At 44.2% G+C, this 13,047-nt stretch overlaps 1 protein-coding gene across 1 annotated transcript in view; it reads right to left on the reverse strand.

The window, feature by feature from the left end:
* RBBP8NL (RBBP8 N-terminal like) overlaps positions 1 to 13,047 on the reverse strand; it is a 96,009-nt gene that overhangs the window by 23,176 nt on the left and 59,786 nt on the right. The window contains exon 5 of the mRNA XM_082271621.1: positions 12,147 to 12,259. Coding sequence (XP_082127747.1) covers positions 12,147 to 12,259 — 113 coding nt within the window. The remainder of the gene's footprint in view (positions 1 to 12,146; positions 12,260 to 13,047) is intronic.

Here is a 13,047-nt window from a genome sequence, read left to right on the forward strand (position 1 = left end):
AGGATACGACGAAACTGCACCTTAGATGCAGATTTCGAACGCGAAGCCAAGGCCCTGCAACTACGATTATTGGAACGGATCTATACTAAAAGCATCCTAAAGAAAGCATATAACAGGGCCAATAACCAACAAAGAGAGGGTCTAATTTTTGGGCCCCATAAACAAAAAACTTCTAATACTACTAAGATGATAACCAGGTTCAACCAACACCACCAGAGCCTAAGAGGTGTCCTGGCAAAAAACTGGCACTTCCTTACAGATGATACTATCATCTCAAAATATGTCAAACCCTACCCCGAGGTGGTCTACCGCAAGGCGGGTTCCCTCAGGGATAGATTAGTGCATAGTCATTACTCAGTCCCAGTGGAGGTGGAACCAGGTGCTACGGGGGGTTTTGGAACCTTCCGCTGTGGTAACTGCGATGAGTGCCCCTGGGTTAGAGAGGGTCACCTTTTGCCTCTCCCCCGGGGGGGTACACTTAAGCCTAGGTTCTATGCCACGTGCTCTACGGAGGGGGTTGTATATTTGGCTACCTGTATATGCGGGGCCTTTTACGTCGGCAAGACGAAAAGGCCCTTTACCCGGCGCATACACGACCACCTGTACTACATTGATACGGGCCTGATGTACACCCCTATCTGTAAGCACGTCGGCATACACCACAAGTTTGATCCTTACACCATACTTTTCTCCGTATTGGAAGTAATCAAACACAACCCACGGGGTGGTAATTTTGATAACAATATACTTAAAAAATCAGGTTAAGTGGATTTACAGGCTTCAGGCCACAAAATCCCCCGGTTTAAATACCGCTATATCCTACAAACCCTTTCTGGAATAGGATGGTTGCATTGTGCCCCGTTGTGGGTCCCCTCTTTGATCCTCCAGCCTTTCTTTCCCCCCTTTTTTTCCCCCCTTTTTTCCCCCCCTTTTTCCTTTCCCTTTTCCTTCCTGTTTCTTTTATTCCCCCTTTCTTTATTTTTTTCTGCTACTTTCTCAATTAATTTTCAGTCGCTTTTCCTATGCGATTTTTTGCATTGGATGTTTTGGATATAATTATATGTGCACTTGTTGCACCCTGACACAGCCCCCCTTTTCAGGGCTGTGTCTAGGGTGTTGAAAATTGGAAGTTATTTATTATTCTGTTAATTGCTTATGTTTTTATGCTGATGTAAAACTGCCTACTGCATTTTTAGCTGGAACGTGCCTATGTGGTTTACCGACACCTGTTGTGTGCCCCTTGGCCTTCGGCCAGTGCTCGGGCGCCAAGCCGGGGGCTAGGGGGGTGTTTCAGCGGAGTCATCCGCTCCTCCCCCTGAGGCTCCCGCATCCGCCCTCTCAAGGGACGGATGTTTTGGCAGGACGTTGGTGCTCCCCGCGCATGCGCGGTGTGCGCTCGTCTGACCACTAGTTAGCGCCCGCACCGGAAGTGACCTATAGAGGCCGGTTATGGCCGTGTCACTTCCGGTGGGACCGGACTACATAAGGACCAACGGCGGCGCAGTATGATCAGGTCATCACTACCTGACGCTGCAGTGCGCGGGACGGGTACAACTCTGATTTGGCTTGCTGGTAAGTTCTGCCTTCTGGCGGGAGTACTTTTTGTATCCACTACCTCCTCTGCATTTATCACCACTATACAGTCTTATTCACGGGCCCTTTCTTCTTGGACCTAGGTCTCACTGATCTCTAGATCGCATGCTTGATCACTTGGAATCTATTTCAGGTTATCATACTGGTTCTGATTTGGGTGTATCCTTCCTTATTCACTGCCACTCAGGTGCTCAGCGGAGATATATATATTCTTCACATGCTGTAACTTTCAACTATCTGCACCCTCGATTTCATCACTTTCCCACTTTTGTTCCTTTCTCATGGCGTCCCCATAACAACCTGGGGACTACCTACACAACCACCCCTTAAACCCCCCCCCTTTTTCCCTTTTCAGCTTATCACTGGTTCTCCTTTATTTCCCTAGCATGCACTTGGTGTTGCATGAGGTCCTATTTCTGTTTCCTACCCCTATTCTGGGACTTCTGGCTTTCCCCTGTGGGCCTCTTAATTTCCCCTTTCTACGTGGAATATGTATTACCCTTTACCAATCTGGTATAAGGTATAATATGCTTGACCAAATACAACTTCTAACCAGTTTGCAACCAATCCCTCTCCCCTTTCAGAGGCTGGAATTTCTTATCCTGCTTTGATGCAATTGATAAATTAGCCGACTGTTCTGTCCCAGCCCGGTCCAGCATTGGCTTGGCCTATCAAGGCATTCACTACCCCGCGTCCATTTAGGAACTGGGGGAGGGTCCGGCACCACCCAACATGCACGACCAGCTATGCAGTTCACAGTTGCTCTGTTTATGTTAATTACGTGTTGGTAAGTTTTGAATGCTTATCTGTATGTATATGCCTCAAGTAACAATGCATTGATCTGTAATCCATGCGTTTACATGCGCACAATAAATACTACTAACATTTCTATTTATTAGTGTTTAGAGCCATTGCGAGAGGTCACAATTCACTTGGTCCCTGACGAAGCCATTGAAATGGCGAAACATGTAGGACCCCGGTGACCCCCTGCATCTCCTCGGTTCACACGAACGTAGTATTCACATGTATATCAACTGTAACCTTTGTTTTATGAAATAACCTTTGACTATGAACTTTTGGATTCAGCTTACGTATCCTTTTAATTCACAATGTTAATTAATAAAATTTAATATTTTTAATTCACTTTTTGTTTGCTCTGTCTGTGCCACAACCATACACCTTTAAAGTCCCATCACTTTGGTGGTCCTATGGCTGGTTTTCCAGTCCATCGAACACCGGATTTTGCTGTTATATGTTCATACCAGGGATGTGGTGGTTTTGGTTGGCAATAGGTGTAACTCTGTCAGTCACCCAATTCCATTTTGTCTGTATCTAGTCTATTGGGGTGAAGAGCCCTTACCTTTTTTGAATGACTGACTTTCGTTTCACCCAGACAGTATACTTCTAAATCTACTTTGTATATTATTTTTCAGTGTTTATTATCTTGAATATTATTTAATAATGTACATTATGGTGATTTTCCATCTAGCACAGATGGTTTAGTTAGACTGAGAATTCTAAGAATTAGCATCCCCCTTTTTTGTTACGTATTTTGTACCCCTTTCCTACTCTTCTTTTTTTTTTTTTTTCCCTTTTCCCAACGGTTGTGCCCTCTTTTCCTTTGGGGGGGGGGGGGGGATCCTTCTCTATCCAGGTGGTGTGCCTCTTGGGTTATTCTTTCACTTTGCATTCTCTAATCAAAAAATTATTTTTCAATTTCTGTCATAGTATCTCCCTCAAGTGGAAAAATGGCTCAATTCAGTGGGGAAAAATGGAATGAATTCCTTGATACTATTGAAAGGACATGCACCATGGAAACCCACGTGGATGTTGGGTTAGAGGTATTTTTCCAGAAGTTTAAACGGCTCTTGGAAAGAAAATCCAACTTAGGCTGGCACATCCGATTCTTTGACAAATATATTGCAGAGGGCCTTAACCCCATGGGATTACGGATCCAGATTTTTCCCTCATTTGAGATGAATGATATACTCTTTAGAGAAAAGTGGGAGAAAAATCTGACTCTATGTACCTCCACAATGATGGAACTAATAAGGGATAAATATAAATCTGATCTGATAGGCATTGATAAAGACATTGAAAATTTACAATCTAAATATCGGTCCCTGAGTAGAAACGCAGACTTTATCAAAAAAGAGCAGGATCTGCAGATATACTTGGAGAACTACAACAAAAACATCTTAATTAAAAAAGATCAAAAGTTTTATAAAGACAAACTTGCCTTTACCGGCGGTTACGCGTACAGGTGGCAACGCCCCAACTATACGCGGAAACAGAAACCATCCAGATTCCCCACAGATCGAATCTCTAACAACTACCGCTCAGATTCTGAGATATCATTAATATCATCAGTATCATCCTCTAAATCCCATACAAAAACTGGCCGTAATAGACCCGGGGGTAAAAGAGGCACGAAACCTCGAAAACCGAATGATGAGGGTAACAGTAGCGCATCAGGTGTCGATGAGAGGAGTAACCGGAAACGCTTATTGTCCTCAATCGGCACCTAACGCAAAAAGGTCCCCTAACATGCATATGGTCCGAGACCTGGGCGCAATTCCCAAAACAATCAGACCAATATCTGATACCAATCCTCTTCCCTCCCTTTAGGACCCCCTTTAGGCACACCACTTCCCCCAACCTATCCGGAGGAAAAAGAAAAAAGAATAGGACCCCTCGACACCTACATGATAAGAAACTCCATTATCCAATCCGAGTAACTCATCATGATTACCAAAACATAGACTCCTCCCCTGCTGTATGTCCCGTGGACATTAACCATGCACAGGGTGATATAACTGAGGCCACTGAGACCACGTCCCGTGTAAGCGATGGAAATGATGATGTGCAGGCCAATTCAGTGGCCTTGGACATTATCAATCTATCGTCTTACTTATTATCAGAGGAAGAAAGATCTGTTTTACAGTTAGGCCTTAGTTTCTGCCCAGATCAAGGCCTCAACAAGTTTGAGGTCGTTAAAGATCTTCATCTTTTTGCCAGAAGCTTGACTTACAAGTACTTGTTCGACAAAGACAAATATAAAGTTAATACACGGGACGAGGATCTCTACAAAGGCTTCAAAGCAAAGGACTTCAGGAATCTTAAAACCCTTATGCAACTCCTACAGGAAAACGAGGAGATGGAATGCGATGATTCCTCGTCCTCGGAGTCTGACTCTGACGACGAGGATAACCATGCACCGAACCCTCGTAAATTTAGGGCGAAATCCACCAAATTCCCCAAACTTCAGACATGCCCAGCAGTTTGGGCTTTCCTTAAACAAAGTCAACGGCACATAGACAACTTGACGGTTCCCACCCATGGGACCTCCAATTTGTCTGTCTCCCAAAAACGCGCTTTGGATAGTCTTGTCCATAACGACCACATTGTCATTAAACCCTCTGATAAGGGCGGCAATGTGGTCGTTATGGACAGACACCAATACGAAAATATGTGCATGGACATACTTACCAATGCAGACTGGTATGTCCCAGTACCACAGGAGAAAGTAGAGGAGTTCAAGATCCAGTTTAAAACTATCTTGATGAATGCTCTATATACTCACATTATAGATCAGGAGACATATGAATTTCTCAATGTTAAGTGGCCAATCCTTCCTACATTCTATTCCTTGCCAAAAGTGCATAAATCTTTGGATAGACCCCCCGGTCGCCCCATTGTCTCGGGGATGGGTTCAATGACAGAACCAGCCAGTCAATTTGTGGATGACCAGCTTCGACCACATGTGACACGCCTCCCATCCTACCTCAAGGATACACTAGAATTGCTTCAAGTTGTGGAAGGACTAACGGTGCCGGTGGGTTCCCTGCTGGTCACCTTAGATATCGAAGCATTATATTCAAGTATTCCCCATGATCGAGGTATGGAGGTGATTACTACCTTTTTAAGGAAACAAACCCACAAAAAATGGCCACTGGCAGAGTTCACTTTACAGTTACTGAACCACATCCTCAGGACAAACGTCTTTACCTTCGCTGGCACTACATTCCTCCAGGTACAGGGGGTGGCGATGGGGACGTCATGTGCCCCATCGTACGCCAACCTGTACCTGGGGGGATGGGAGAGAGAGCTGTTCGCCGACGATTCCGCCTCGATGTATCTGCGCCACTTGGCCTTGTGGCGCAGATACATTGATGATGTTATCGTCGTGTGGACAGGTTCACCAAATGAACTTTCGGAATTTATCAAATATATTTCCAACAATATCTTCAATCTTAAGTTCACTTACCATTTTGACTATGTCCAAGTGCCTTTCCTGGACACCATGATGTTTCTTGACCCTGACGGCAGTATGCATACTTCCCTGTACCGGAAAAGTACGGCGGGAAATACCATACTACACTATACAAGTGCCCACCCACGCTCTTTAGTTTCGAGTATTCCATACTCCCAATATCTTAGGATACGACGAAACTGCACCTTAGATGCAGATTTCGAACGCGAAGCCAAGGCCCTGCAACTACGATTATTGGAACGGGGCTATACTAAAAGCATCCTAAAGAAAGCGTATAACAGGGCCAATAACCAACAAAGAGAGGGTCTAATTTTTGGGCCCCATAAACAAAAAACTTCTAATACTACTAAGATGATAACCAGGTTCAACCAACACCACCAGAGCCTAGGAGGTGTCCTGGCAAAAAACTGGCACTTCCTTACAGATGATACGATCATCTCAAAATATGCCAAACCCTACCCTGAGGTGGTCTACCGCAAGGCGGGTTCCCTCAGGGATAGATTAGTGCATAGTCATTACTCAGTCCCAGTGGAGGTGGAACCAGGTGCTACGGGGGGTTTTGGAACCTTCCGCTGTGGTAACTGAGATGAGTGCCCCTGGGTTAGAGAGGGTCACCTTTTGCCTCTCCCCCGGGGGGGTACACTTAAGCCTAGGTTCTATGCCACGTGCTCTACGGAGGGGGTTGTATATTTGGCTACCTGTATATGCGGGGCCTTTTACGTCGGCAAGACGAAAAGGCCCTTTGCCCGGCGCATACACGACCACCTGTACTACATTGATACGGGCCTGATGTACACCCCTATCTGTAAGCACATCGGCATACACCACAAGTTTGATCCTTACACCATACTTTTCTCCGTATTGGAAGTAATCAAACACAACCCACGGGGTGGTAATTTTGATAACAATATACTTAAAAATGAGTTTAAGTGGATTTACAGGCTTCAGGCCACAAAATCCCCCGGTTTAAATACCGCTATATCCTACAAACCCTTTCTGGAATAGGATGGTTGCATTGTGCCCCGTTGTGGGTCCCCTCTTTGATCCTCCAGCCTTTCTTTCCCCCCTTTTTTCCCCCCTTTTTTCCCCCCCTTTTTCCTTTCCCTTTTCCTTCCTGTTTCTTTTATTCCCCCTTTCTTTATTTTTTTCTGCTACTTTCTCAATTAATTCTCAGTCGCTTTTCCTATGCGATTTTTTGCATTGGATGTTTTTATGCTGATGTAAAACTGCCTACTGCATTTTTAGCTGGAACGTGCCTATGTGGTTTACCGACACCCGTTGTGTGCCCCTTGGCCTTCGGCCAGTGCTCGGGCGCCAAGCCGGGGGCTAGGGGGGTGTTTCAGCGGAGTCATCCGCTCCTCCCCCTGAGGCTCCCGTGTCCGCCCTCTCAAGGGACGGATGTTTTGGCCGGACGTTGGCGCTCCCCGCGCATGCGCGGTGTGCGCTCGTCCGACCACTCGTTGGCGCCCGCACCGGAAGTGACCTATAGAGGCAGGTTATGGCCGTGTCACTTCCGGTGGGACCGGACTACATAAGGACCAACGGCGGCGCAGTATGATCAGGTCATCACTACCTGACACTGCAGTGCGCGGGACGGGTACAACTCTGATTTGGCTTGCTGGTAAGTTCTGCCTTCTGGCGGGAGTACTTTTTGTATCCACTACCTCCTCGGCATTTATCACCACTATACAGTCTTATTCACGGGCCCTTTCTTCTTGGACCTAGCTCTCACTGATCTCTAGTTCGCATGCTTGATCACTTGGAATCTATTTCAGGTTATCATACTGGTTCTGATTTGGGTGTATCCTTCCTTATTCACTGCCACTCAGGTGCTCACCGGAGATATATATATTCTTCACATGCTGTAACTTTCAACTATCTGCACCCTCGATTTCATCACTTTCCCACTTTTGTTCCTTTCTCATGGCGTCCCCATAACAACCTGGGGACTACCTACACAACCACCCCTTAAACCCCCCCCCCCTTTTTCCCTTTTCAGCTTATCACTGGTTCTCCTTTATTTACCTAGCATGCACTTGGTGTTGCATGAGGTCCTATTTCTGTTTCCTACCCCTATTCTGGGACTTCTGGCTTTCCCCTGTGGGCCTCTTAATTTCCCCTTTCTATGTGGAATATGTATTACCCTTTACCAATCTGGTATAAGGTATAATATGCTTGACCAAATACAACTTCTAACCAGTTTGCAACCTATCCCTCTCCCCTTTCAGAGGCTGGAATTTCTTATCCTGCTTTGATGCAATTGATAAATTAGCCGACTGTTCTGTCCCAGCCCGGTCCAGCATTGGCTTGGCCTATCAAGGCATTCACTACCCCGCGTCCATTTAGGACCTGGGGGAGGGTCCGGCACCACCCAACATGCACGACCAGCTATGCAGTTCACAGTTGCTCTGTTTATGTTAATTACGTGTTGGTAAGTTTTGAATGCTTATCTGTATGTATATGCCTCAAGTAACAATGCATTGATCTGTAATCCATGCGTTTACATACGCACAATGAATACTACTAACATTTCTATTTATTAGTGTTTAGAGCCATTGCGAGAGGTCACAAGTCACTTGGTCCCTGACGAAGCCATTGAAATGGCGAAACATGTAGGACCCCGGTGACCCCCTGCATCTCCTCGGTTCACACGAACGTAGTATTCACATGTATATCAACTGTAACCTTTGTTTTATGAAATAACCTTTGACTATGAACTTTTGGATACAGCTTACGTATCCTTTTAATTCACAATGTTAATTAATAAAATTTAATATTTTTAATTCACTTTTTGTTTGCTCTGTCTGTGCCACAACCATACACCTTTAAAGTCCCATCACTTTGGTGGTCCTATGGCTGGTTTTCCAGTCCATCGAACACCGGATTTTGCTGTTATATTTTCTCTGCTGTAGTTAAGCCTTACAACTTGGTCATCTTCCTGCCCCCAACCTGTGATTGGACAACTATGAAGCACAGGGCAAACTAACGGGGTCATCTCTCTATTCCTGTCAATATGTTTGTTATGAGAATATGTGCATAGAAGACACTCAGATGTCGGAAGACAGAACATGTAGGGCTGGGATTGTCTGGATGTGATGTCAGCACACATGCCAAGGTCTGTGCTCGCAACCAAGTCATTGTGGCTGGAGCTGTCCTGGCTTTAAAGAGAATACCCCTGTATCTTAGTGTCGGTGGTGACACATGTCTTTGTAAGTGTCTTTGTAAGTGCATTTGTTTGGATTATATAAATAAACTTAAAACATTTTTAATAAAATCCGGAATCATCCACCGCACCCCTGTGAAATGGACGCTCACCGGAAAAGCTGGCTGCCATTACAGCAGCAAACATGCACTCAGTGTAGATCCGCCATCTTTTGTGGGGAAGGCTGTTCAGCAACACTCGCACCAACCATTGGGGAGGAGACACTAGTGCTGACATCAGGCCACTGTCCGCTACTGGGTCGGTAGTGGCACCCATTGTCATATGGTTTTATGATTCATTTTATTTTGGCTTCTAACATACAAATCCAATAAATACTACACTGTGGAGACTTCATCTGGCTCCCGGTGAGCTTTATTTACCACAGCTACATCTGGATGGTGCAAGTTCTGAACAGTCTTCCCCACAACAGATGGCTTCACTGAGTGTGTGTTTGCTGCTGTTATGTCAGCCAGCTTTTCCTGTGAGTGTCCATTTCACAGGGGTGCGGTGGAAGATTCTGGAGCACTGTGCTGGATCACTTCTTCACTTTTCAAGTCATCACCAATTTTTTGTGCACATCTGTGTACTGAACTTTGTACTTTCACCAATAAGTTTATATTGCTGATCCTATCATGGGACTGTGCATTTAAATCTATATTTTTCACTATATTGTTTTTTTATTGTTGATTTTCTTTCAAGATTGGACCGCTCCGTATGTCCGTAATTCATCCCATTTTTTTGCAGATGAAAAACGGACATAATGCACGTCAATGGGATTGCGGATGTCAGTGGATGACCAACCGCTGACATCCAATTTTCGTTCTTTCAGTTCTGTTCCTTTTTTTGGAACGGAACAGAACCCTATTTTTCTTCCGTTTAAAAAACGGAAAGGATGCAAAATCGGATGTCAGCGGTGTCATCTGCTGACATCCGCAATCCCCATAGACCTACATTATGTCCGTATATCATCCGCAAACGGATGGGATGATATGCGGAAATACGGAGCGGATGACACAAGTGTCATCCGTGTCCGTAGAAAAAAAAAAGTACCGGATCGGAATAAAAAATCAGGGCGGCCGTGTGAAAGAGCCCTTATTGTGGTCAGCACATCACAAGAGGTGGATTACATAAGGAACCAAGGTATTTGGGAGAGAAGCATTTTGTATGAAATCTACAAGTTTGGCACGGGACACTTTAATTATTGGAGACAAGTGTCTGAGTTTTTTCACACATGTGAATGGGACGTTTATAGGTGTGATTTTATGCACTGGTCACTTTAATACTATTGTTTATTAACAATATTTATTTATTTTTTTATAACATTATTAATTAAATTTTTTTTGGCCCGTTTGCACTTTCAGCACAAGGCCCTTTACAGTATATCATTTATGAATTATTTGATTGATGAATTGCTTAATTTTTAACAGATTTTGTGTAGTTTATTGTGGGTGATATCACTGTCTTTTTATATTCTACTTATCAGTTGGTAAATAGGTTTTTAGGTTAACTATGAAAGTTTTAAATGGCTTCTGTAGGTTCTAGCCCTCTGTGAATATAGCATTATGCTAAATTATTATGCACCTAGAACTGGATCCCCTGCTACTAACAACAACATATACATTTTAGGGACACTCTTGGTTATCTCACATCCCAGCAATACACCTGCTATATTTTCTAGCAGCAGAAAAGAGCTTACATGGAGTTATCGGGAGAAGTTCTTTCTTCAGAGTCCAGCATTTAAAGCAAGAACAGGGAACAAAGAAATCCTGTGACACAGAGTCTATTCTCCTGTAATCACAACACTCCTTTGTATAAAATATTGCTGTACTTTTATTATAGTGCTTCACACAACATGTGACTTGATGTCTGAGACTTCTGTAGGCACGATAGCTGGCCATACATGGATCGAAATTCCGGTCCCTTTTGAACCGTCCCAATTTCAATCTATGTGTGGCCACTGTGGTTGAACAGAATTCGATCTTCAGATCGACTTCTGTTTAACCACCTTATCAGATTTTAATCACTTGATCAGTGCTGCAGGCTACAGCCTGCAGCACTGATCTGTGTATTCTAATGGTGGGGAAGTCTACCCACTGTCAGAGCACAAAGACAAAGTGGGTGTGATTGACCTATCCACATCAAATGTGTGGATGGGTGAATCGGTCAGTTTATTTTGTTTAACCCGCTGGCTGAATGAAAAAAACAGACTCATCTATGGCCAGATTTAGACAGGACTTGGGCATCCCTTACCAAAGTGTGTGAAACAGGAATTCAGGGTTACAAATCAGATGTTGATTTTAATTTCCTAACTTCCTAAAAAAATCAGATATGGAATCTGACGGGCCAGGATGGGCAATGCCTCCTTTTTCTTTCCACTGTTTTTCGTCAATGATGACCAAAGGACTGAAAAGAAGTTTTGAGGAAATTTTGAAGTGTTTCAGTTACAGGTTAGAAAGTGATTGGATTCATAGTAATAATGTTAATGGTTTAACAACTATCACATGTAACTCTGTACAAGTATTCTGTTCATGTCACAGTTATTTAGTGATTTGTGGTTCATACCGCACTGTGTCTAAATTCAATGGCTCAGAAGTAAGGTGTCTCTAGGCTCCATCTTAAAGGATCGGCCCTTCCAAAATAAACATTAACATTTTTGGTAGATGCTAGAGAGGTAAACCTTCTATCTCTTGGGAACTCTAGTGGTGAGATCGCTGTGCAGGGTCCCGTGATCTGCACACCTGCTGTGCCCATTATGAGGGGCTTCTACCATCCTTGCTGGATTTTTAGATTTTTTTAGATTATGGAGAATATAACAGGTGAAGCTGGAGCACACAAAGGTGAGCAGGAACACCTCAAACTCCCACCTGTACAGGAACACAGCCAAGATTTATGGCAGGGAGATCTCACTGTTAGAGTATCCAAGACATATAGGAAAACAATGGCTGACAAAGCCAACCACATTCCAGCTAATGCTAAAATATCCCATTTGGGTGGACTGACCCTTTAACATGATGGTAACTGTGTCAGTGGGGCACTCAGGGCCCTGTGGGAATACTGTGGCCCTCTGAGTATACTTACTTAGAGAGGAAATCTGCTGCAGATTGTGGAAATGATAGTTCTCATATTCTTGCTGCTTCTTCTTGGCCAGTTCTTGGGTCACCGTACACCTGTCACACAGTCCGGCTCTCAACCTAAACAACAAAACAAAAAAATAACATAATTAACTAATTTGACATAAATAATATTTTAAGCTGAACTGAAGGCCAAAAGGTAAAGAATTTGAACAGGCAGACTTTTTATTTCAGAGGAGACATAAATGGTCTCCTCCGAAATATAATACCTGTTCACAGTCCCCTTACCTGTTCACAGTCCCCTCTAGAATTTACAATGAGCTGCACATGTGTGGGAGTGACATCATCCCACGCCTGCCAATCAAAGCAGCCGAAGACCAGCACCCGGAAGCTGGGGAGAAGATGCCGACCCTTGCAAGAGATCTTGCAGGCATTGGACTGTTGGAGCATAGGTGAGTATTTGTGCCTATATTACAGCTTTAAGTGCATGTATAGCCAAAAATGTTTTTTTTTTTTTTTTTTTTTGTGATAAAGTAAGGATTAGATTCCCAGTCTTGCTTTTTTGCTTTCTGTGGTCCTGGTAGGAAGAGTCATCCTTCAATTTGTCCTGGTGGATATTTTCATCAAAACACAGTGAGAGAAAATCCAATAATTTACTGCTGTCACCCAAGCAGGAGTTGAAGGAAAATCTACTAATGGCAGGGGCGTACCTACAAGGGTCGCAGGGGATTCAATTGTAACCGGGCCCCATGCTCCAGGGGGCCAGTGTGGCGCCCTGTACACCTGGATAGGAGGGGTGGCTGCATTTTGAAGAACCAATCCCCTTCCTCCTATAGTCGCTGAATGCCCGCTTCTCCTCTCTCTCCTGCAGGCATTTAGTAGCTGCAGGAGGGAGGGGATTGGTTCCT

Source organism: Pelophylax lessonae (genome assembly GCF_965119305.1).
Source record: "Pelophylax lessonae genome assembly, chromosome: 11".
Taxonomy (NCBI): Eukaryota; Metazoa; Chordata; class Amphibia; order Anura; family Ranidae; genus Pelophylax; species Pelophylax lessonae.